At 43.5% G+C, this 25,836-nt stretch overlaps 1 protein-coding gene across 5 annotated transcripts; it reads left to right on the top strand.

Moving 5' to 3' along the window:
- Positions 1-150: 150 nt before the first annotated feature.
- Positions 151-25,836, top strand: PSME3IP1 (proteasome activator subunit 3 interacting protein 1). Of its 5 annotated transcripts, XR_010727132.1 has the most exons (9): positions 151-361; positions 993-1,109; positions 10,848-10,989; positions 11,699-11,797; positions 12,204-12,326; positions 16,917-17,049; positions 20,941-21,005; positions 21,847-22,036; positions 25,078-25,216. XR_010727132.1 is itself a non-coding variant. In XM_066243622.1 (8 exons), exons 2-8 carry the CDS (start codon positions 1,092-1,094, stop codon positions 25,293-25,295), a joined length of 798 nt encoding a protein of 265 aa, XP_066099719.1. In that variant the 5' UTR covers positions 154-357; positions 993-1,091; the 3' UTR covers positions 25,296-25,836. The 5 variants fall into 5 exon arrangements, 4 of the variants coding, with proteins under 4 accessions (XP_066099719.1, XP_066099718.1, XP_066099721.1 ...); XM_066243622.1 differs by lacking the exon at positions 21,847-22,036 and having other exon boundaries at positions 154-357; positions 25,078-25,836; XM_066243621.1 differs by lacking the exon at positions 21,847-22,036 and having other exon boundaries at positions 154-361; positions 25,078-25,836.

Here is a 25,836-nt window from a genome sequence, read left to right as displayed (position 1 = left end):
GTCACGTGATATCACGGCCCGGCCCGCCCTCCAGGAGTGAGTTGGCCAATCCCCTAGCTGAGGTGTAAATGGCCCAATCAAGTATCTCCTGCCAGCTCTTTGGGCACCGGATTTCCATCGGACTCCTGGGAAGGAAGAGAAGTGCGGATTGGGTTACGCCGCCGGAAACGGGGCGGACCTTTGTTGTGGCGGCGAGGAACAGGAAGCCCCGAAGGGTCAAAAGGAGTACAAAAGCAAAGACTGTTTTCTTTTTCATTTGTTTCTATCTTTCTTTTTCCCTAGAGAGCAAGCGGCGTTTGCCGTGGCGGTTCGGGGCGGGCCCGACCGAGGAGAGGGTGTCCCGCCTCCCGCGCGTCGGTAGGTGAGTGCGGCCTGGGCCCTGGCCAGGCGGCGAGACCTGGGCTCCAGCTCTTCGCTGAGAAGATGGGGGGTTGCGTCTGACTTGAGGTTTAGGGCCAGACCTCTCAGTCTGTGCACTCGCCCAGGGGGCTGAGTCGGCACAACCAGAGGCTTGCAGGGCCCAGCCTGAGGGGGGCCGGTGGGCCCGCGGGATGGCCTCCAGGCCGAGTGGGGGAGGTTACTTGACCCTTTCAAGCGGAATGGGGATTTGAGGCTTCTTGCCGGCTTCCCTGCTCCATTTCTGCTAGGTGCCCCCCCCCCCCCCCCCCAGAGTACAGGAGAGGAGCGGGCTTGGAACGGCTCCAGGCTGCTCAGATGTCGGGTGCTGGTTGGAAATGGTTGCATCACAGCACGTAAATAAATGTAAGAAGGGAAGCGCATTATACTCTGTACCATGTACCAGTTGCTGTAGCATGAGCGTTTTATAGAACACTTAGGAAACCAAGACCGAGAGCTGAAGCACCTTGTTTGAGAGTTGGTGGCCCGTGTGAATGTCAGTCCGCACCGGGGTAAAGGAGGATACCTGTTCGGACTTAGCAGTGCTTCTTAAACTAGTAGAAAACAAGATCTTCTGCGGCCCTTTTAAAATGCAGATTCTCGGACCCCATCCCCGGATAGTCTGACTGAGTAGGTCTGGAGTGGGACCCAGGAAGCCAGGTGTCGGCCTGGTGGTCAGGATTCCCAATGACCTCATGGGTAGCAGCTATGAGGTAAGATCTGTTGATTCTTCAGCTGTTCGGTTTGTTGAAGTGTTAAGAGGGACCCTATAAAATGGTTTGGAGGGATTGCTTCTGACATCTTTGAAAGGAATCTGTGTGTAGGCTCCTTTTTGATACCAGACTTGAGCTGAGATGAAAAAAAAAAAACAAACCCCAGCTTTTATAGTCTTTCAAATAGAGTTTGAGATGAACTGTTAATAATTTGTATGGGTCTGAAAGCAGAGGCTGCCCAATTATCTTTCTTAGCTGAAGTCTTGGCGCCTTTTACCCCAGGTGGCAACTTCTTTGTGGTTCTAAGAAAGGAAGAATTATCTCAAGGCCGTCTATCTGGTTAACAGTCTTTCCTTTCACCTTCTAAGAATCTTGATGTTTGGTTCGAGTCAAGCTGCTGGCTTCAGAAATGGAAAACCACTGTATCTAGTAGACAAGTAATTTAAGTGCAGGGTTCAGTGTGCTCACTATGGGTCACCTTTTGAACCTACTTCATCCCTAAATATGATCTGTTTCGCTCTTTACTGTAGGATGTTTTAAAGATTGTTTGGTCTTTAGCTTTGGTTTTCTGCATTTTCACTAGGACATAGCCAATGATGGGTTTTTGTTAGATTTGTTTGGTGTCTGTTAGACTTCTTGAATTTGTGGGTTAGTGTCTTTCATTAGTTTTGTAAAAATTCTTGGCCATCTTCTATCCATTGATTGCCTCTGCTGTTGATTTCTTCCTCCTTTTTTATTGATTTAACAGATCTTTTTACTCTGACCTCTACCTCTCTTTATATATATACTGGATAATTTCTTCATCAATCCTAACCTATTTTTAATGTGTTATTGAACTCATCCATTGAAATTTTCAATTCAGTTACTGCATTTTTAGTTCATGAAGTTCAATTTGGTTCTTTTCAAATGTACTTCACGTTTTCCAGCTTCTTAACGTATTTTCTGCTGTTAATTTTGAGGGTTGGTTTTTGTTTCTTTAAACAGGATAAGCACAGTTGTTTTATAACCTGTCTGTTTTAAAGCCACTGTCCTTCATTATTCCTGCTGTTTTTCTTCCCCGTTCGTCTGTACCTGGAGGGTATATTTCTCTGGAGTACCAGATTCAGATGGAGAGAGATGGTTATCATCCCTGTGTGGCCTTTTGTTGCTGTTGTTTCACACAGGTTCCAAAAAACAGCTTTAAGGGCCTTGGCCGGTTGGCTCAGCGGTAGAGTGTTGGCCTGGTGTGCGGGGGACCCGGGTTCGATTCCCGGCCAGAGCACATGGGAGAAGCGCCCATCTGCTTCTCCACCCCCTCCCCCTCCTTCCTCTCTGTCTCTCTCTTCCCCTCCCGCAGCCAAGACTCCATTGGAGCAAAGATGGCGCTGGGGATGGCTCCTTGGCCTCTGCCCCAGGCGCTAGAGTGGCTCTGGTCGTGCAAAGCGACGCCCCGGAGGGGCAGAGCATCGCCCCCTGGTGGGCAGAGCATCGCCCAGGGGCGTGCCGGTGGATCCCGGTCGAGCGCATGCGGGAGTCTGTCTGACTGTCTCTCCCAGTTTCCAGCTTCTGAAAAATACAAAAAAAAAAACAGCTTTAAGGTCCAGGAAACCCTCAGGATGGAAACAACTTTGAATATTGGGGTTTGTTTCTGGTTTTTATGATTCCTTGGGTTTCAGCCATATTCCTTACTATCTTGTTGGGTTTTTTGTTTAAGAATTATTTTAAATTTTCTCTCAGTTACTTTATTATTATTACTATTATTTATTTTTTGATTGTAGAAGTACAGTATTGGTCTCAGTACCCTCACCCACTATTTCTGGAAATGAAAGCACCTTCCTTTCTTTCTCCTTTTTTAAAAAATTTTTCCATTGATTTGAGAGAGAGAGAGGAAGCGGGGCAAGACAGAGAGGAAGGGAAGAAATGCACCAACCCCTCTCATTTGGTGGTTCCATTCAGTTGTGTACTCATTGACGGCTTCCTGTCCGTGCCCTGCAGGGGTCGAACCTGTGACTTCTCCCACCGGCCAGGGCCTCTTCCTCTCATTTTGATTTTGAAATGTGAAATTTGTGATTTCAGGCACTCTTGAGGTCAAGATTTTTCCTTGTATGCCTAAAACTTCTGCCACCTTTCAGTGCAGTGTCACAACTACTATCAAAATGAAGCTTCCCTGGTGCGTGTTGCCAGTCGTCCTTTTCTGAGCTCCTTAGCTTCTACTCCGCGTTGCAGCACTTAATCTTACTCTGTTTTTCTAAATTGCTCGTGTGCCATCTTTATCTCTTACTGATGAAGCTTCCACTTGTTAAATAGTAGAGCTCCAGGTTAGTGCCTAGCACTTTGTCTTGAACATAGCAGGTCCCTGGTGAAGATTTACTTGAAAAATACAACTGAGTTAGCCTGGCCTGTGGTGGTGCAGTGGACAAAGCGTCGACCTGGAACGCTGAGGTTGCTGGTTCGAAACCCTGGGCTTGCCTGGGCAAGGCACATATGGGAGTTGATGCTTCTTCTCCTACCCCCCCTCCTCTTTCCCCTCCCCTCTAAAAATGAAAGAAAAGAAATACAACAGTGTTAGTTAACCTTATCTATGGTTGTATGATGCAAAGTCATTTATTTATTTTTAAAAAGTTTTATCTTACTAGTTATATAAAGCCTGGGCAGAGGTATGATTAAGTGTGGGTTCAGTTCCAAAGCCAGCCCAGACGGCAAAATAATGAGCTACCCTGAAATCTTCTAAGGCAGCGCTCTGTCAGATGTAGGTAGACCAGCGCAGCAGAGTTCTAACGTGGCCAGGTTTTCCTCCAGCCTGGAACAGACGCTGTTTTTGTTCCTGTGAGCCCCAGATGAAGCTGTTGGTTTGCATTTAGGAGCCACACTGGGTAGCAGAGACGACTAATATTAGAATCATACATAGTGAGGGAAGTGTTTATACTCAAAGGGCACACATGAACGAGGAACTGAAAATCAGTTAAGGGAACCAATATTTTAAGCTCTCTTTTTTCTTATGCATATAGATGAATTCAAGGTAAATGCACATATCATGAGACTCAGTTCTTGTGTTATGGGAAGATAAAGTGCATATGTAGGTTTTTTAAAAAAATAACTTTGTATGACATTTTTATCTTAAAAAATAACTATTGCATTTGGAGTTTTTTTTGTGTTTTTTTTTACAGAGAGAGGGATAGATAGGGACAGACAGACAGGAACGGAGAGATGAGAAGCATCAATTATCAGTTTTTTGTTGTGGCACTTTAGTTGCTCATTGATTGCTTTCTCATATGTGCCTTGACCATGGGGCTACAGCAGATCGAGTGACCCCTTGCTCAAGCCAGCAACCTTGGGTCCAGGCTGGTGACCCTGTGCTCAAACTAGATGAGTCCGCTCTCAAGCTGGTGACCTCAGAGTCTCGAACCTGGGTCCTCCTCATCCCAGTCCGATGCTCTATCCACTGCACCACCACCTGGTCAGTCTGCATTTGTTTTTTATATGACTAGACAAACGGTAACTATCAATTCTTCATAATAAACATTTTAAATATGAATTAAATTGCTATCTTGTACCCTTATTTTTAGATTCTTTTAGTTTTCTTTGGTTCTGAGGTACGTTAAATAAGCCTTGTTGTTGGAAGGTCAGGGATTACTTTGTCTAGTAATAAGTGCTAGCAGAGCGTTCTCTGTTAGTAGTTGTCATTCTCAGAAGTTTTCTAATATAGGGGACATTGGTGTGATCAAAACTCCTGAGCTGGTAGAAGAGCCTTCTGGCCAGAAAGCCATCTTTTTTTAGAATATAGTTGAGTTTGCCAGATGGAAAATTCCTTAGTTGCTGCCCTGCATTTTGAAATTCCATGTGACTTGAACATCAGGGTAAAAATGTAGGAAGAGCAGTGCTTAACTACTATATATTAACTGACAAAAGGAAAACATATTGGCCTATGGCTTTTGCTACCCAAAGAGAAAAGCCTTAGAACAAACACCCTGACAGAGTCCCCCAGGTGTATTTTGACACTGGCAGTCTAATGTTCAAATTAGCCTATGGTGGTCAGTGCTGTGACCAGCAAGCAGTCTGCCATCGCAAAGTTTAATTCCATAGGAAACCCATCTCATTGACTGTATCATAGCACTAGCTAAGTGAAATAATTTTTCAGTTCAGTGATAGCAATTATTTTGGGACAGCAATCTAAATTCTGTATCTTAAAACTTGCATGGCATGGCATGCTGTGTAAGACTGAGCTCATTTTGTCCCATCAACCTGGAAATTAAATACCGCAGTCTCCAGTCCAAACACAGTGGAGTAGTGTATTACAGCTATTTGGCTTGAAATATAAGAACTTTGTTTTTTTGGCTGTCAAGCAAATGTGAAACCTATGTTCTTTTTTTTTTTTTAAGAAATTAAGTTGACTAGGGTGACATTGATCAATAAGAGTATATAGGTTTCAGGTAAACATTTTGATAGCAATTGAACTGTGGATTGTGTTGTGTGCCTATCACCCTGAGAAAACCATGGTCTTTATTTGTATCATTTTGAAACTTTTAAGTCTGAACCAAGTGATTTTGGTGTGGTTTTGGTTTTCCATGACTTCACTGTTTGAAGAACTTAAATAATTTTTTTTAACTTAAATAATTCTTGAAAAAACATTGTAATGTTTAGTTTGATAATTTAATTCAGCTCACCTTGAAGGAAAAAGTTATGTGAGTAAAGGAAAGCTGACAACACTCTTTTTCAAATTAAATACAGTAAGGACAAAATAAATACTCCCATGTAAATCTTTATAGTTAGATTCCCAGGCCCCCTGGAATTTTGTTTGTTTTGTTTTTAATTATTCTAGCAAACAAAGGAGAAAAATACAAACTTATGAAAATTTAGTGAGGTAGTAGGAATTGGAAATAAACACTATAATTTTTTTTCCTGTCATTTCCACCTCCCCATTGCAGAATAAACATTAAATGAATATTGGACTCTTCAAAGAAAATGCCTTTTGTGGGAAATACTAATCAGTGTAAGAGAGCCTTTTTTAGTCTGTTGAAATTAAAGGAGAGTAGTAAGTTATTCTTGATGAAGACATCCATTATGTAATAAAGGGATTTAATTTTTGGTCCTGTGTTTCCTGCTTTACAAATGATACGGTGTTTGAATTGAATTTCCCATGGGACATAGAAGCCTCAGCAATACTTATTTAATATCTACCATTCTCTTTAACTTACATCAGACAATACCTAGAAATAGTCATATGAGATCATACTTCCCTGCTTAAATTCTTCCATACTTAACATATGCCAGGTGCTGTGTTAATTACCACTGTGGATACAAAGAGCTGTTGGAACAGTCATAAATGATAAAACAAATGGATAAAGTGCTATTGTAGATGGCTGTTAGGGGCTAGAGTGGAAACAGACTAATATATAGAATGGTTTTGTTGTTTTTTGTGAGAGGGACAGAAAGGGTAGATAGAGGCAGACAGGAAGGGGAAGAGGTGAGAAGCATCAATTCTTCATTGCGGCTCTTTAGTTGTTCATTGATTGCTTCCTCATATGTGCCTTGACCGGGGGTTACAGCAGACCAAGTGACCCCTTGCTCAAGCCAGCTACCATGGGGTCTTGTTTATGGTCCTATAGTCAAGCCAGTGACCCTGCGCTCAAGCCGACGACTTCAGGATTTCGAACCTGGGTCCTCTGTGTCCCAGTCCGACACTCGATGTGCTGGTCAGGCTAGTGTAGTCCAGGCGCGAGGAGGCCCTGAGAAGATGTTAGAAAGGAAAGGACTCTTCTTTTGAAAAAAGAAAAGGAGGGAAGGACAAGAAAGGAGAGAGTGGAGTAAAAATAGGTCACTGGGAGGTAGAAACACCAGAACTTGATGACTGGTAGCATATAAGAGAGGAAAAAGGAGTGTAGGTGTATTTTCAGGGTTTCAGCAGGTAAACTGGAGCGATGCGTATTCCTGCTGTTTGTTACTGCCCGTTACCAGTGTTGTCCACATTGGTAGTTCATGGTGTCAGCCGTTTCACAGAGTACTAACTCTTCAGGTTTATTTCCTTTATGCACAACATAGATTTGCCACATTGCTGGTCAGAGAGTTTATTTATTTATTTAGCACAATGCTGAGTTTGTTTAATTGCACTACTAATAAACCGTACACTAGAACCACCAAATGATACCTGGTGGGTGTGCCGGGTGGATCCCGGTTGGGTGCATGCAGGAGTCTGTCTGACTGCCTCCCCATTTCCAACTTCAGAAAAATACCAAAAAAATAAAAGGAAAATAGGTCAATGCCCTTGACTCTTTGGGTCAGGTATTGCATGTTTTAAAAAGTCTTGTGGCACACTGGTTGAAAATTACTGCTCTAGCGTTTTGGAATTTCAAACTCTTGTTTATAAGTATTCTAAAGGCTCTGTCCCTGAGTTTCAGGAATCTCTGTTAAAATTAAATGAAGGTCAGTTCTTCTCTTCCCAAAAACTCAACAGGCCATGAAAATAAATGATTTTTCTTTCTTCATTTTGAGTTATAAAAATAAATTTAAAGATTCTCTGAATTCTTGTTTAGAAGAAACCATGTAAGGTATTAGGTTTTATTTTGGCCTATTGGGAGATTTTTTTTCAGTATTAATATATATTATTTTCATTATTTGAAGCAGTGGTCCCCAGCCTTTTTTGTGCCACGGACCGGTTTAATGTCAGAAAGTATTTTCATGGACCAGCCTTTAGGGTGGGACGGATAAATGTATCACGTGACCGATTCAAGCGTCAAGAGTGAGTCTTAGACAGATGTAACAGAGGGAATCTGGTCATTTTTAAAAATAAAACACCGTTCAGACTTAAATATAAATAAAACAGAAATAATATTTATTCTTTCTCTGCAGACCGGTACCGGTCCGCAGCCCGGGGGTTGGGGACCACTGATTTAAAGTGAATAGGGACAGTGAAGAGATGCCAGCGGCATTACCAGATTCTAGTATTCATTCCCAAGGTTTAAATTACATGCAGTCTGCTTTGAGACACTATTGCTTTTCTCCACTAATAAGATTAGAGGAACTAGGGATGTTTGGCCTAGAAAAGTGACCAAATAGCAAGAACATGAGAGTTGTCTTCAAACAACTAAAGTATTGTCATGTTGAAAAAGGGATGTGGCTCCTTCTGTTTAGTCCTAGTGGATCTAACCGTTGTGTAGAACTCATGGGGAGACAGATTTCAGTTCAGCTTAAGGAAGAATGATACTGTCAGTCAGATCTGCTCAAGAGGGAGTGTGGTGGTCCATCTGAAGTTTTTAAAAATGGGTTGGACGAAAGTCTCAAGATACCAGATAGAGAATCAGATTAGGTGGGCAGTAAGGACCCATCCCGTTCTGAGTTATTTACCAGGAAATAAGGGTGAGGGGAAGAAGCCAGCCTGCCACTCATATAGGGTGAGAAAGGAGAGCTACAGCTAACAGAATAAGAGGGGGGAAATTGAGGGTCCAGTGTGTCTCCCATCCATCAGAGTTGACATTGACTCTGCCAGGGACATTTAAGAAAATGCTGGCTTCTGATTCACAAGAGGTCATTCTGCAGAAATTTGAGGAATGTTGGGCGTGCTCACAGAGACTGAACAGTTTTGTTTGTGTAATGGGCTTCTGGGCGGAGACACTGAGTAATGCAAAATCAGAAGGGTCCAGGTTGTGGGAGCAACAGCTTCTGTCAGTTGATTTGCTTTTCATTCTTGTACATTTCAGAATTCTTGATTGTTACACTGAAGTAAACTTTAGCATCAGTGGGATTTCGGTTGAGACTATTCTTTTGTTTAGAATGTTTGGGTTTATTTTCTTGGCTTCCTTTTTTCATCTTTATTAACCAAAAATGTTGTAAGAACATTCTCAGCACTGGAATTTGATGTAAAAAGAGCTGAAATTAACATGTCCTTTTCAGTCAGGATCCCTAGTTTCTGGGGAGGGGTGTGGTGAAATGGGTATGAATGTTTTTGATGGCAGGCCTGGATTTGATTCTCGCTCAGCACTACCATTCACCACCTTTATCACCTTAGACCAGGGGTCGGGAACCTATGGCTTGAGAGCCAGATGTGGCTCTTTTGATGGCTGCATCTGGCTCGCAGACAAATCTTTAATAATAAAAAAAAACGTTAAAAATATAAAACATTCTCATGTATTACAATCCATTCATTTCCTACCGCTCATGTTCATGGTTGCGGGTGGCTAGAGCCAATCACAGCTGCCCTCCGGGACAACACCAAATTTTTATTGGATAATGCGTAATGTACACGAGTTGTTGTATGGCTCTCATGGAATTGCATTTTAAAATATGTGGCGTTCATGGCTCTCTCAGCCAAAAAGCTTCCCAACCCCTGCCTTAGACAGTGACCTGACTTCTCTGGGCCTCAATTTCTTCCTCTGTAAAGGGAGCTATTTCTCATAGGGCGGTGTGAGTGTAAATGAGGGAATTACATAAACAGTATTCAGTACATGTAGTGCTCAGTAAACGGCTACTACTTTATTTTTGTGTTACCAGTAGAGACTTTTTTGATTATCAGGTGTCATCTTTAAATGGACATTGAATTGATTTGCCATTAAGAGCAGAATATGTGCCTCCTTGTTAGCATGTAATTCTGTGAATCGCACATAACATTCTTCAAAAGGAAAGACATTAGCGAAGAAAAGTAGAAAAAAATTTTTTAAAAGGAGTAATGCACACTCCTGTCTTTGTTTCCTTCCTCCCGCCTTTCTGAGTAGAAGTACGGAGATTGGGACTTGGGAGTCTTCTGCGTCAATATGTGTATAACTTGGTGGAGGTCGTCATGGGTGTGAGCAAACAGGAATGAAGGTAGAATCTGGAATGGCACAGGCCCGGAATTTCCAGAGAGGAAGGTTGGGAAAGCGACGAAGGAGTCAGTGAGTGTAATGCAGATACAGGGAATCTGAAGTTGGGAGATGTGGGTTCTTCCGGTCTCCCTTCCTCCACTTAATGGTTTGTGGCCTCTAGGCATGTCACTTTCCTGCTGTGTAGACCAGACTTGATCTCTAAGGCTCCCTAAATACCTGAGTTTCTCCATTCCAGTTCTGTTTGGAAACAAGAACAGGTGAATCAAGGTAGTGTAGTGTCCCTGAAACAGAAACTTCAGGAAGGAACAACGTCAGATGTTACAGAAGTAAAGGAGGATGCGAGCTGGGGGAAAGGGCACCCAGGAGGCCATTCTGTCTAGGTTAGAGGCACAGAGAAATACTTGCAATGTAAGATTTATTATGGCCTGACCAGGTGGTGGTGCAGTGGATAGAGCGTCGGACTGGGATGTGGAGGACCCACGTTCGAGACCCCGAGGTTGCCAGCTTGAGCACAGGCTCATCTGGTTTGAGCAAGGCTCACCAGCTTGGACCCAAGGTCGCTGGCTCGAGCAAGGGGTCACTAGGTTTGCTGTAGCCACCCAATCAAGGCACATATGAGGAATCAATCAATGAACAACTAAGGAGCGCAATGAAGATTTGATGTTTCTTTTCTCTCCCTTCCTGTCTGTCCGTTCCTATCTGACCCTCTCTCTGACTCTCTGACTCTGCCACAAAAAGAAAAAAAAAGATTTATTATGAAATAGCATGTAATAAGAATTGTTCCAGGTCCTCTCGCTGACTTTGTAGAGAACATAGTGTTAATAAAACTACTTCATACTTTAGGGAAAATGTATTTGTGTGCCTTTATTAATGACCTCTAAATTAAACTGCTTTTGAGGTAGTCCGTTGTTTCTCTTTAGAATTTTAATCGCAGTTCTCACTTGAAATACTCTGTTTTTCATAGACTGGTTGTTCCATCATGGATGGAGGGGATGACGGGAGCCTTGTTATCAAAAAGAGGTTTGTGACCGAGGCAGAACTAGACGAGCGGCGCAAAAGGAGACAAGAAGAATGGGAGAAAGTCCGAAAACCCGAAGACCCAGAAGGTATATGGGCTTACAGTTTGGCATCCGACACATTGATCTTAATCCTCACAACAACCCTGCACAGTAGATTTTAGTGTCCTCACTAGAGTAGAGAAGCGGAGGCTCAGAGAGGGCAGGAGCCTGTGCTAGGCCTCCAGAGCGAGGGGCAGGGCCAGGGTCCTCGTGCCCTTGCCCCTTTCGCTCCACTGCACTGTCTTCCGGGAGATTCTGATAGCCTGTGCCATCTAGACAGCCTACCCAGGACCTGAACACCCGAGGCTGCTGCTGCTGTGCCCGGTCTGGGCGGGCCCCTCCTCCAGTTAACTGTCTCCGGCCATAGGCCCTGTTGACATTGACAGTTGGCTCTGAGGTCCAAAGGGAAGCTATGGACTGTACTAATTGTGTGTTACCCTTGCCCCCAAATCATGCAGGGACTTGGCTTAAACTTTAAAATCCTTTGGGAGGGGCACAAAGAAAACCAGTTAGAAGGTGATGGAAGACAATTGGACTTTGGGTGAGGGGAATGCAGCATAAGCAAATGTCAAAATAACCTGGAGATGTTTTCTCTGAACATATGTACCCTGATTTATCAATGTCACCCCACTAAAATTAAAAATATATATATATTAAAAAAAAATCCTCTGTGATTCCAAAATAATACGAAAGTGTTGTAAAGTGTGTGTCTTCTCTCCCTCCCCCCTCTTCCTCTCCGCCTTCCTCTTCCTTTCAGAGTGTCCGGAGGAGGCGTACGACCCGCGCTCTCTGTATGAAAGGCTGCAGGAGCAGAAAGACAGGAAGCAGCAGGAGTACGAGGAGCAGTTCAGATTCAGTAAGCTCTGGGAAGCACGGGCACAGGGGTCTCTGCACGGTCTCTCTGGTGCACGTTTGCCTGTGGAACACTTTTTCTTTCTAGCCAGGGCACTGCTTGATGATCTAGTCTCTAAATGCTTGTTTGCTGGGAAAGAAATAAACTTTTACCTTCTAGATCACATTGAACATTTTTGTTTAGGACTCAAGATACTCATTTTAATTCTGTGCTAATATCTTGTAATGGGAGAAATGCCTTGATTTTATGCCATGTTATCTATTTAAAAAGCCATGGTGTTTACAAATTCTTTCTTCTAATCCCCTGAAGGATCTGCCGTTTATTTAAAAAAAAAGGCAAAAGAAAAATCTTATTTGACTGTATTTTCCCTTTAGTCTGCTAAGTGTTCCTTCTTTAATTATTTCCTCAGAAAACATGGTAAGAGGCTTAGATGAAGATGAGACCAACTTCCTTGATGAGGTTTCTCGGCAGCAGGAATTAATAGAAAAGCAACGAAGAGACGAAGAACTGAAAGAACTGAAGGAATACAGAATATCCTTTGTACTTTGAGAGAAGGCTGTACGGTGTCAGTTTTCCCGTCAACAGCTACGGGTTTTGTTTCTTTATAAATAGAATGAAGGTCTTCACCCTGGTGATCTCGAAGTTCCCTTTCATGGTGATATTTTTATGACTGAATAACTACCATGCCATGATTTATTCAGTTATGTTGCATGTAAGAATCTGTTGCAATCAAAAGTCCAGAGCCTTAGGATTAACTGAAGGCCTAAATCCTAGTAGTACCAGGGTACTTTTGCTTTGCGGGATTAGACCCTGGAACAGATGGGTATGCAATAAACCTCATTAAGGAGAGAAATAGGCTTCTGAGTTTTAAAAGGAACAGTTCAGCAACCCTCCTGTGTCCTTAGTAACATTCCCTATAGGTAAAGCCTGGTCTGTCCCCATAGAGGGGTAGAGAAAGCAACAAAGATGGCTTTGCTTTGGTTCAGTATTGCCTTTTTAACATCCATTTGATTGTCCTAATAGGCACAAAATTATCAATTCCATACCTCACGATCCCCACACTCATCACAGTACCCTCCCCACCAAATCCCTTCTTTCTCTGGTCTTCCCAATCTCAGTAATGGTACCCCTATACCTCCAGGTGCCTATGTCGAAAATTATCTCCCAAATGTACTCCAAATCCGTGTAGTTCTTGCTGTCTGCTGTCATTACATCATTATAGACTCTTGTCTGAACTGCTGTGGCCGGCTGATTAGTCTCTGCTTCTATTCTCGTCCCCAAAAATCCCTTCTCCAGATACAGTCAAAGAGAACTTTTGAAAACATACATGGATCATGTCACTTTCCTGTTTGAAACATTAGTGGCTTCCTGTTGCATTTAGACTTAAGTCCTCATTCTTTGCGGGGCTCTACAGGGCTCTGCATTATTTAGGCCAGCCCACCTCCCCATTGCATCTTGGGCTCCCTCTTCCTGGTGTTTGCTGTACTGCAGCCTGCCGGCCTTCTTTATGTTCCCCTCTCACCGAGCTTTGTGGTTCCCTCCCAGGGCCTTTGTGTTGCTGTTTCCTTGGCCAGGAGTGCTCTGCCCTTCGGTTTCACAGGGCTGCACTGCATGGCTCTCAGGTCTCAGTTCACATCTCCCTTCCTTGGAGAGACTCCCTGAGCACCCCACTTGAAATTGTACTCCCTCCCTTTTCTGTCTGTAAGGTCATTTTTTATAGTTCTGTCACTGTCTTGGAAGTCTTTGTGTCTGTCTGTTCACTGTTGGAATGTAGAGTAAGCCCTACAAGAACAAGGACGTGGTCACCCCTGATTTCCAGTGCCTGGCACGTAGTAGTTTCTCAGCACATATAGGGATAAAGTGATGAACAACTCATAGGAGGGGTTAATAGATTTTTTCTTCCTGTGAGTCTTCGGTCTTATTTGAATATTTCAAGCTTATATTTTGAATATCTTTACTAGTGTGATTGATCAGGATCCACTTCCAAGATTGATATGAAACTGTATATATGTGTAAGGTGGGGTTTTTTTGTTGCAGGGAGTATGCAGTAGGTTCCATTAAAGAGTTATATGGAGAAAGTACAAAGATTCTAGGGGTTTGGTTTAAATCAAGATGATGGGCATTGAAATAAGGTGGTAGCTTGGTGTCACAAAACCTGACCTTAACTGGTAGCAGAAGACCTGGCTTCCGCTCCCAGTTCTAGTGGCGTTCCGGTGTAATAGTAAGACAGGACTTGGTGGAAAGGTGCACCTCAGTCCCAGCTGTAGGATTGAGACGGAGTCTTCTGAAGCTCCCCCTGCTGACCTCAGAGTAACATGCATTGCTGTTTGCAGAGATGGGCAGATGTATGTATTGCATTGTTTCAGGCGCCAGGCTTTTTCCTTTAAGGAACTACATTAATTACACTTGAGTTGTCTTGTTTTATGTGCTTACTTTGGTAGGCTAGCAAATAAGAGAGAGTGCCTCCCAAAGCAGCACTCTGGAGAGCAGTGTTGGTATGAACTGAGTGTGAGAGGCCCTTCAGTTTCCAATTCGAAGGGAAGAATGGCCTGACCAGGCAGTGGTGCAATGGATAGAGTGTCAGACCAGGATGCCGAGGACCCATATTCGAAACCCCGAGGTTGCCGGCTTAAGTGCCAGCTCATCTGGTTTGAGGAAGGCTCACCAGCTTGAACCCAAGGTTGCTGGCTTGAGCAAGGGGTCACTCGGTCTGCTGTAGCCCCCCCCCTCGAGGCACATATGAGAAAGAAACCAATGAACAGCTAAGGTGCCGCAACGAAGAATTGATGTGTCTCATCCCTCTCCCTTCCTGTCTGTCTGTCCGTCCCTATCTGTCCCTCTCTCTCTTTCTCTCTGTCTCTAACACACACACACACACACACACACACACAGAATGAACCAGGGCAGCAGTGAAGCCTAAGGTTTCCTGTTCTGGTAACATTACAGCACAGTGAAGAGCCCCAGGGGTATTGGCTTTTATTGGACACTTGGGAAGTTCTGACTGTTTAGAAAAACTGAAAAAAAGCAAGCCTTCCAACTCACTTGTGTATAATACACTAATCCCAAGGGTGCCTGTAGCCAGGGACATGTTGAGATAGGAATTATTAGACATTTGTTTATGGAAGCTCTAAACCAGGAGCTGATTCCTGGCTTTAGTTGTTATAATGTGATATGTTTTATAATGTGATACTTATGAATACAAGAAGGGTGGCTTGTGCCCTGTAAACAACAGCAGCCTTGTTTCCTTCAGGTTAACCAGTATTCAGCCATGTTATATGTGTTAGAAACTGTCATTTTAAAAAATGCCTTTTCATTCATTCCTTAAGAGTTTTGAGGTGTGTTTGTGTATATAAAGCATTTCAGGGAGAGGGACTTAAGGGAAAAAAATCACTTATGCTTTGGATGTGGATGGAAAATAATATTACCACCTTGTCTTCCATCTTCTCTTCCTCTCCCAAAAGAAAAGGTAGGATACTTTTCGTCATTTTAAAAGAATAAGACATTAAGTGTTGGTTTTTGTCTGTGTCCAGGTATTATAAATACGTGTGTACTTTTGTTGTATTAATCATTCCAATTTGTTTTAATTTTTCAATATTTAATATTAGGAATTTTCTTTGAGTTTCTATCCCTTAATGAAGTTGCAGGTAAAAATCCCAGCATGCTCATGGTTTTGGGATTCTGTACTAGAAAGAGAAAAATCTTGTTTCTTTCATTTTAATTCTTAAAAACAGTGGACATTTAGTATTAACATACTATCTGCTTTCATGATGACCTTAAAACATTAAATTGATGAAACTCAAAGTAGTGCTCAGCATTATGCGTAATCTTACTGAATATTGCAAATGTTTAGGGTGACTGGTATTCATGAGAACAGAGATCGTGCCTGAAGAGTGATCAGAATTACTTTCCTTTTTTCTGGTACCCAGTTTTCTCCACTTTAAAAAAAGATTATTTTTATTTATTGATTTTAGCCAGAGAGGAAGGGAGAGAGCAAGAGAGAGAGAGGAACATTGATCCATTCCTGTATGTGCGCTGACTGAGGACCCACAACAGCCTCTGTGCTTTGAGCCGATGCTCCAGCCATCGGAGCAGCTGGGCCAGGGCTCCATTGTTGAAAGACACGTAACTAAGTAGCTTAGATCATAGCCCCACTCCCAGTCCCACCTCTTGGGTGGCTAAGACATGCTTCTCAGATTCCTTGGGCACTAGATGTCACTATTGTTCCAGTAGGGCACTACTGCATCTTAAATAGGGAATTGCACCCTGTTGGAATGCTCACCATCTCTTGCATAATAGTAATAGGTGGTGAGAGAGAAAGGGAAGGTGGAGAGGAGGAGGCTGGTGGCGAGAACAAAAGAAACTGACAGACCTTGAAAGCCAAAGATTGGTATCGAGCATGAAAAAAGTGATGTTACAAGTGAATTGATTTTGCTTTAAAAACAACTTTTTGGGGTGTTGTGTTGTGTTGTAGATACACAGGGATTTCTCATTAAAATCACTTAGAGATGTTTAAAACTGGTTCCTGGGCTTTTTGGAAGTCCTGGTTCGGTAGGCTTGTGATTGGAGTGGGTGTGGTGACAGTGATGGACAAGACTGCTTTTTAATGAACCTTAAGTGATTTTGATGTTGCCTTGCACCAGCAGAGTGGGAGTTAGTCTTCGTCATATCTCAGGTGAATGCCATTAATAGTCAGTCATAGGACAGCCTGCAACATTTGATTTTATCCTTCAGGGGGTGGGGGCAACATTTTCTGGGAAGCCTTAGTTTGGGGTTGCATTTATATTCCTTAAGATCTCTGTTTTCCCAGCAAGCAGGAGAACGACTGTGTCTTTGGTAATAGCAGGTTTTCTGGCTGTACTCAGATGTTCGTAGAGAATCAGGGGGGGAAAATTGCTTGTCTAGGTCATGTTGTGCTTGACTTGCCACCTCTGTGTTCACCTTCGTTTCTCTTTAATCAGCTGGATTTGACTGGCGGACTGAAGAGGGCCGGGCCCTGTTTTATCAGTAGGGTAAACATTACCTGGCAGAGCAGACAAGCTTTTATTTATTTGTGTCCCTCCCCTCGGTCTGTCGTCCTGCCAAAGCTCTTCTTTTTGCTTTGACCCTTAACCTGTAACTCACAGTAATCGCAGCAAGGTTGGAGTTTCTTCAGAAAGCAAGAAGGAAGTGGAAAAGAAAGTGGCTGTGAAACCCATAGAAACCAAGAACAAGTTCTCCCAGGCAAAGCTGTTGGCAGGAGCTGTGAAGCATAAGAGGTCAGCACGCAGCTGCAGAGCCTAAATCTCCCTCTGTCCCTGTACTCCGAAGCGCTGCTTGTAGTGACAGCCAGAGCCAAAGGTGACCTAAGCGCAAGTCTCGGGAAGTGCCCTGGTCGCCTTACCCTGCTCTCCCTTTCCCGATTTGGTCTGTCTGTGGTCTGTGACCCTGGTCTCTCCGACTGTTCATTCAGTGTAGTGAGAGCTGCCCCTCATTGGGCCCCTGCTGTGTGCAGGCATGGAGTGGTTAAATGCCTTTCAAGCATGCTCTTATTTATGCCTCTCAACAAGTCTGTGAAGTACAAATTACTGTTAGCACATGGGGAGACGAGAATTTGAGAGGTTGAGAAACTTGACCCAAGTCACACAATAATAGGAGAGGTGGGGTCCAGTGTTTGAGCATTTATGTTTCTAGGCAAAAGGAGGTCACAAATTCTGTGAAAGGATGTGGATAGGGTGTAACAAGAGCAGGGAGGAGGAAACACTTAACTGCCTGGAGGGGGAGTGTGGCCCCTGTTGGAGAAGTTAGGGAAGGCAACGTTTAGTGAGGATGGCCAGGGCTTTGAAGGGCAGACAGGAGAGGGGGCAGCTGCTGCAAAGACATTGTGACCTGTAAGAACATGGCAGCTGTGACAGTCACGATCCTGGCTGGACTCTGCTTGATCGATGTTGGGGTGGCAGCACTGGCTCGAGATTCTGGTAAGTTCTTTATGTTTGCTCCTCTTTGCAAATCCTAAAGGGCGCCGAAGTGATTAAATCTGGTCAGTTCAGTCTGACCCCCATACCACGGGCAAAGTGTGGTGAAGCCTGGAAGTGCAGTCCGTCAGGAAGATCACGGTGTATTGTGAATCCGCGTGTTTCGGAGGGAGTGTGTTGATGCAGTCTCGTGGTTTGGCATGCCATGCATCGGCTGCAGATGCTCCTAGGAACACTGTTGACATGTACGAATGTCGTCATGGTGTCGCAGCAGAGGGGGGAGGATCAGCAGCCTGCAAAGGCTCCAGTTACCGGAGCCATGAGGTACTCCCTTCAGGTTTTCACCCACGCTCTCATGTTTGACTCCGTGTCTTGGGATTTGGACCTGGGTCGGTTTTTCTGGACTGCGCCAAGAAAGGGCTCTCTAGGTGGGCAAGTAGCTACCTCAACAGTGACTTGCTGCTAGCGGAGTGTGTGTTATGACTGTCTCCCTTACAGTTCTTAGCCCTTTCCAAGAGGGGCCTTGTATTGACTTACTGGGTGACATGCATATAAGCCCTTTAGGTTTTGATACTATGTGCTCTGTTGTTTTGTGTAGCGAGGAGGTGCACTGGTCTCCTGGGGCAGGAATTCTAACGTATCAGCCCGTAGTCACCGTGCTGTACATCCCGTCCCCAGACTGACTTATTCCATAACGACAAGTTTGTACTGTGTGAAGATAGGTGGTCAGATAGACCAACGTATATTTTTTATGGTTAGAACATTTTATATTTTATTCAAGAAAGTCTTCCTACCCTGAGGTCATAAGATAGTTTTTTCTTCTAAAAGTTTCCGAGTTTCTCTTTCCCATCAGTCTTTAATCTATCTGTAACTGATTTTTGTGAAGGGCATGAGGTAGAAATCCCATTTCAATTATTTTCTTCAAACGAAAAGCAGGTTTTCTAGCAGCATCTACTAAATATTTCTGCCCTTTCCCCCAGCGATTGATGTCATCTGTCTCATAACAAGTTCCCATACATATTGATACATGGGTTTGTTTGCGGGTTCTGTTCCGTCCTTGGATCTGTTGGACCAGTACCATTCTGTGTAATCCTGATACATGGTATGGCCAGTCCGCTTACATTCTTCTCGGCGCTGTCATGTCTGTTCTTGGCCACTTTGTTCTTCCACATAAATTTTAGATTTAGTCCAAGTTCTTTAAAAATGTCTATAGGGACTTTTATTGGAATGTTATTAAATTGCTTGATAGATTAATGAAAAGAACAGATCTTTATGGATTTGATTTTTCCTATCCATGGCATGTATCTACATTCATTGGTTTCCTTTAATGCCATTTTAAAAATCGTATAGTTATTTTTCAAAAGAGTTGTGCTTTTTTTTTTTTTTTTTTTACATTTTGTTCAACTTATTTTAAGTATTTCATTTTTCTTGTTTGTTGGTGTATAAACATGAAGTTGATGGAGTATTTACATTGGCCATTTATTAAGGTTAATAACTCTGTAGTAACTCTTACTAACTTTGATAATTTCAGTGGATTCTTTTGAAATTTCTATGTGGAGAGTAACTGAGTGTGAATCATGAGAGTTTCATCCCCGACCTTTTATCTTTTAAGTCCTTTCTCTGATTCTACCTCACTGGCTAGAACTACCAGGAAAATGCTAGGTAGAAAATAGCTCTGTGCAGTCTTTTTTTAGCTCTAATTTTAAATGTAATGTTTTTTTTATTTTTTCACCACTAAGAATAGTACTTATCATTTTAGTTTTTTTAGATATCCTTTAGCAAGTGAAGGAAATTCTATTCTTAGTTTGATAAGAGGGTTTTTATTTTGTAGCCATGAACTGTTAAATTTTATTTCTGCTTTTGAATTGATAAAGTAATTTTTTTCCTTTGTTATAGTGGGAAATTAAATTTGTTTTTCTTATGTTGCATTCCTGGGAGAAACCCAGGGTGGCAGTGATGCATCGTTATTTTTCTTAACTCCACTGGCTTTATTTTATTTGCCAGTGGAGTTAATATTTGCCAGTTTATAATATTTTGTATCAGTTGTTGAATCTATGTTCTTGAGTAAGACTGGCCTGTATTTTTTTCTCCTGGTTTTATCTGATTTTGACATGAAGGTTAAAACTAGCGTCATAGAGTGATTTAGGGAGCGTTCCTTTTTTTTCTGTTCTCCGGAGGAGTTTGTATAAGATGGCTCTGGTTTGTGAAAGTTTGGTAGAACTGTGTAAAATCGTGAAGTTTTTAGGTGTGTGTCATAAGTAACTGGTTTAGAATTTAGTTTGTTGATCTCTGTATACTGGTAGGTTTGGACTTGTTAGGACTTTTGATACAGTTTTTACTCAATATTTATCTTTAAACAATATTTTTGTATGAATGCTTTTAAAAAAATTAAGATTAAAAGTGCCTTATTCATTTTGTTTCTGTGAGTTTGGATGTATGTATTCTATTTCTGTTCTTTTGATGGCTAACTTTGCAAATGACCATGCACACTTAGCAAAACATAAAGTAAATAGCTATCTTACTTCTCTACAAAATTATACACTGGCCTTAGGCATTTTAACTACAGTCACCTTCTTTCTTTCTTACACGCTACTGCTGCTTAGGACTTTATTATGGTCATGTTTTACACCACAAATTAGATGTTAAATTTTTTATACAGACAACATTTGTTTAGGTTTCTATTTGTAGTCGCCAGTGTTTGGGGCTTTCTCCTTCACCAGCCCTTCCTTCGGCGATTGGGGCCTGCCTTCTGGGATCATTCCCTTCCTCGTTGAAGGACGTTGTGCAGACGTGCTGTAGTGAACATCTTGTGGACGTCTTTCAGAATCTCTAGCTTGTCACTAAAGCTGTTTTCTTTTATGTTTAACAGCTAAATTTTTGTCATTTATGAACATGTTCAGATATTCTTGAAACCCATCTAGGGTTCTAACCAAGATCAGTAATAAGGACAGCAGAGAATCTGAAGTTCGGGTTGGAGAGACAGTGCTGTATACCATTCGCCTTGGTCAGGGTTGTAAGTTGTCTTCACAACAATATAACCAGAAGAGACTGAAATGAAGACTTCTCATTTCAGGCTATTCCAGTTCCTTGAAGCTGCCTAAGATCCATCCATGTAAAAGCTTGTTGGAGCTCCTGATTCCCAAAGCTTTGAGCTTCAAGATTGGACCTTGCTCACATCACTGTTTTTTGTTACAGCTCAGAGAGTGGCAACAGTGTCAAAAGACTGAAATCGGACCCTGACCCAGATGACAAGAATCAAGGTGGGTAGCAGCGTTCATTTCATTCTTTATTCATCATACACAGGGCCAAGCAAAGGGCTGGAACATGTTGCACCTATGAACGAAAGTATTTCTCTCTAACCAAACCTACCTAAACTTAATTTACCAAACTGTTTTATACCAGGTAGGATTTATACCCAAGAGTATGTCAGCTGCCCTGCAAAGTACTGTTAGAAACCCGTGACTGATCAATGACAATTGTGCTCCCTAGGAGTGCTTACAAAGCCAGAGCCCTGGTCATATCATCTCTTCCCACAAAGAATTTTTCTCGGTGTTCCCCAAATGTCAAGTTTCTTGACTTCACCTGGCTTGCATCCTGCTGATGCTTGGATTGGACTGAGCCTAGTTTTGGTAGCTTCCAGGAGTACACTTTCTTTGGTGGTTGCTTTTATGTGATCAAATCTGACACTGTTAAGTGGCACAGTTTTAAGTGAAGGTGAGTGTATCCTGGGGGCCAGATCAAGAAGGAGAAATTGCTACACTGTGGCTGCTGAAATAGGAAAGGTGAATACTGTGTGTTTGTATACACACAGGAATCTGAAACTTGATAGAAATCTTAAACATGTTTCAGCTAGTTAATTAGTAGCTCTGTGTCTGGTGCTTCTTCCATGGTAGAACTATTTGCATGAATTAGTGGAACGGAAAACTTGTGTGGGGTCTTGACACTGAGGCAAACATGTGTTTCAGAGCCTTCTTATTTGGTGTTCTAAATCTCCTATTCCTCCCCTTCTTACATTCTTCCAGCAGAAGCTGGGCAAGAAATGCCCCCTTTTGCTAGGAGCTAAGGCCACACAAAATGAGTATCTGTTGCATGTTGTTTCAGGGTCTTGTCCTCAGCAGGAGAAGGAGTTGCCCTCTTGCTTCCCCAGAAGTAGCTCTGGAACCTCAGTGGAGAGTCAGGCTTCTTCCCCTGGAGGCTCCGGACTTAAGCTCTGAGCAGAGCCAGTGAATGCATAAGTTGACCCCATCTACTCTCAAGTCACGCCTCCATCTGAATCCCGGGAACAATCTCCGTTAGTAATTTTCAGTGTTAATTGGTATGTCAGTGTGGGCCTGCAAATGCAGAAGTTGGCCGGAAACTTCAGATGGGTGAGATCAGAGGGCACCGTTTTGTTCTCTTTGGACAGTTAACTGCTTTTGGAATGAAATTTGTCAGTCACAGTCTTTTCTTTCTTGAAACCTCCTAGGTACAGGGCGATTTGGTCTTTTGGCTTCAACTCTGCTGACGGCACAGAAGTCTCAGTTTTTGGCTGCACTTCTGTGGCTGACTTCCGTCCTCCCTTAGGCCGGCTCTCGTCTTCCACAGGTGCTCTGAGCGTGGCCCTTCTCCGAGACAGTCACGTCTCACTGAACAGCTTCACATACATTAGTTTACTAAGTAACTGACTCATAACCTTGTAAGATACCACTCTTCTGAAACAGCATTTTCTGATAGAATACTGAAAATATCATTGTGTACATGACTTCAGAATACAGTGAATGGTCAAATATTGAGTGGATACAATGTGACGTTGTGTCCCAAATTTTCACACACACATACCCGCCAAAAATAAATTTGAGAAGAAACTCTGTAAAATATCTTTAACATACTTTCCTGAACTCTCAGGTCTTGTGATAGTTGCCAGGCCCTGTGCTGTATGCCCAGGGGGTGGTACAATAAAGAATGAGCCCTTGCCCTCTGGAGACTTTCGGTTACAGGACAGTGTCGCTAAGCACTCCCTGTCGTCTTTTGGACTGTCTGGTCTTCCTTATCCTTCCTGGCTGTACTACAGGGGTGCCCTTGCAGTTATAGAGACATGTAGACTATCTCCCCCTAATTTAAATGGCCCCGATGCTCTTTGGATTTTTTTTCATTTGCCTTTTTAAAAACTTGTCTGAATAGGTAGTATATGCACATAATAGAACATTCTAAAGGGACAAAGCGGTGTGGAGTATGAAGTTGTCTCCCCTGTTCCCTAAGCACTGTTTCTCTCCCCCAGCAGCCACAGTCACCAGTTTTTCCTGTATTCTTTTCAGACATTGTCATGCATAACATGGGCACACACCCCCAAATTATAACTCATACACACACTCGCCTCTTCGATTAGCAAGCATTTTATAGACCATTCGATACCATTAAACACAGAGATGCTTTACTCTTAGTGGCTGAGTAGTCATCCGTTAACCCACTGGTCCTCTGCTGATAGACACTTCCATTGTCTGCAGTCTTGCTGCTTTCAAGAGTGCCGCAGTGAATGTTCTCCTATGAACACCACTTAGTTCTGAAAGACATTGAATTGCCCTATCCCCCTCTCCCAGCAACATGATATAAAGATGCCTGTTCCCCATACCTTTTCTCCTTATATGTTTATTCTCTTGTGTTTGAAATTCACCTGTTTCTCTTTCTGTGACTGTTCATGTCTTCTCTCCATTTCCCCATTCAGTTGTTACTTGGTTAGTTTTGGAAGAACTCTATATCTTAAAGAAATGAGCTTATGTGATACTTGTCACAGATATTTGCCTCTGCTGTCTTGCAGCCAGCCTGTTACCGCCATCTCTGTAGTCCTCGTTAGCTCGCGTTTCTCTTTTCTATATCTCCATGTTTTAACATTACCTGTCTTTTTTTTTTTTTTTTTTTTTTTTAACAGAGAGAGGGATAGATAGGGACAGACTGACAGGAACGGAGAGATGAGAAGCATCAATCATTAGTTTTTCGTTGTGACACCCTAGTTGTTCATTGATTGCTTTCTCATATGTGCCCTGACCGTGGGGCCACAGCAGACGGAGTAACCCCTTGCTCAAGCCAGCGACCCCGGGTTCAAGCTGGTGAGCTTTTGCTCAAACCAGATGAGCCTGTGCTCAAGCCAGCGACCTCAGGGTCTCGAACCTGGGTCCTCTGCATCCCAGTCCGACACTCTATCCACTGCGCCACCGCCTGGTCAGGCCATTACCTGTCTTAAATGTTTTCTCCCCTATTAGGACTTCCAGTAAGACAAGCAAACATACTGAGCTGCTGAACTCTCATCCTGGCCATTTGAGATCTCTTTTAGCTTCTCAGTGTATTTCTTGCTTCATCCTGATTTTATAAACTTGGAACCGTGTATCCTTGTCACGTTTCCATGAGCTGTTAGTTAGGGGGTTGTTAAGGCAAAACCCTTGAAGATAATATGCTCATCAGTCTGAGGCAATGACGTTTGAACCCCAACTTACTCTGCAGTGAGAGCTAAGGAATCATTGTAGTACATGATTTTTTTATTCAGATTTGGTCATTTTTGCTCTTAAGTGGCCTTTATCCTTAGCAGGTCCTTTGATCTCCCTCATCAGTAAAGTGATAATCCTTGCGTGTCAGGTTGCTGTAGTGGTTAAATGAGGCTGGAAACAATTGGAAGAACGGGTGGAATTCTTAACTCTTCCCTTAACCTTCAAGGTCCTGCATTTTTTTTTTGTTTTGTTTTGTTTTTACAGGGACAGAGAGAGAGTCAGAGAGAGGGATAGACAGGAACGGAGAGAGCTGAGAAGCATCAATCATCAGTTTTTCTTGTTGCGACACCTTAGTTGTTCATTGACTGCTTTCTCATATGTGCCTTGACTGCGGGCCTTCAGCAGACCGAGTAACCCCCTGCTCGAGCCAGAGACCCTGGGTCAAGCTGGTGAGCTTTGCTTAAACCAGACGAGCCCACGCTCAAACTGGCGACCTCGGGGTCACGAACCCGGGTCCTCTGCCTCCCAGTCCGACGCTCTATCCACTGCGCCACTGCGCCACCGCCTGGTCAAGCAGGTCCTGCATTTTCCAGATTGAGGCTTTCTGTCACTAAGGTGATAGTGTAACTATGGGTGTCCTGGGGCAAAAGAGTTTCAGCCTACTTGGTGACAGTTTGCATGGTCTTAAAATGTTCTCTGAGTGGCTTCCATTTCCTCCATGGTCAGAGAGGAACTGAGGGTGGCAGTAGAGTTGCCTGCCCAGGCTGTTCGAGCCACCATGGCAGAGTGCCCAGCACAGCGCCAGGCACACACGGAGTAGACCATCACCTCTGGAGAGGGCGATGGAGTAAAAGTCCTCCCTTCTTCCTTGCAGAAGCCCCGTCCTGCGTGTCCCTCGGAAGCACATCCCTGAGTGGTCCCTCCATCCACTGCCCCTCCGCTGCGGTCTGTATCGGCATCCTCCCGGGCCTGGGCGCCTACTCTGGGAGCAGCGACTCGGAGTCCAGCTCGGACAGCGAAGGCACTATCAACGCCACCGGCAAGATCGTCTCCTCTATCTTCCGAACCAACACCTTCCTTGAAGCCCCCTAGCTTCTGGGTCCTTACCACAGGGAGCTCCTCCCCAAGAGTAGACCAGATGCTTCCTCTGCCTATTTCCTGTGCACATCGTGACGTTTTTAATCTCATCCAAAAATGTGCCAGAATCTACCTGTGGCCCGCCATGTGTTTGGTTTCTCTTTCCTCTCCAGTGCAGATGCCCTGGATGCCCTGACCTGTCCGCGGCCTCCTTGCTCTCGGTGTGGAGGTGTCGGGCCGGGTCTGCGGCAGCTGCACTGACACACCTGGGAACACTGGACAACTGGCTGCGCAGGGTTCAGTTACGTGGCTTTCTTGTTTTTGTTTGTTTCCTTCCGAACAGCACAAGGAAGCAAGGACCAGTCTTGGACAGGTATTACTGTAAACATTCTGTCCTAGATGAAGGCGCTGTGTGGGTACACTGCGTTGAGGCGGTGTGGGGGCAGAGAACGGGCCTAGGTAATGAGCTGGCACACTCCCCCGGAACTGACAAGTCCTTGATGTTGTTACGACTGAGATTAAAAACTACATCTGCAGGGGTGTCACTTAACACTCA

This window comes from Saccopteryx bilineata, chromosome 9 (assembly GCF_036850765.1).
Source record: "Saccopteryx bilineata isolate mSacBil1 chromosome 9, mSacBil1_pri_phased_curated, whole genome shotgun sequence".
NCBI lineage: Eukaryota > Metazoa > Chordata > Mammalia > Chiroptera > Emballonuridae > Saccopteryx > Saccopteryx bilineata.
The sequence above is the reverse complement of the archived record's forward strand: the minus strand, read 5'-3'. Positions and strand labels throughout refer to the sequence as shown.

What these genes read in the sequence shown, in the direction of transcription:
- PSME3IP1 (XM_066243622.1), top strand. An exon ending in AAAACCCGAAGACCCAGAAG is followed by an intron (nt 10,990 to 11,698) that starts GTATATGGGCTT and finishes TCTTCCTTTCAG; the next exon opens with AGTGTCCGGAGGAGGCGTAC. An exon ending in CGAGGAGCAGTTCAGATTCA is followed by an intron (nt 11,798 to 12,203) that starts GTAAGCTCTGGG and finishes TTATTTCCTCAG; the next exon opens with AAAACATGGTAAGAGGCTTA.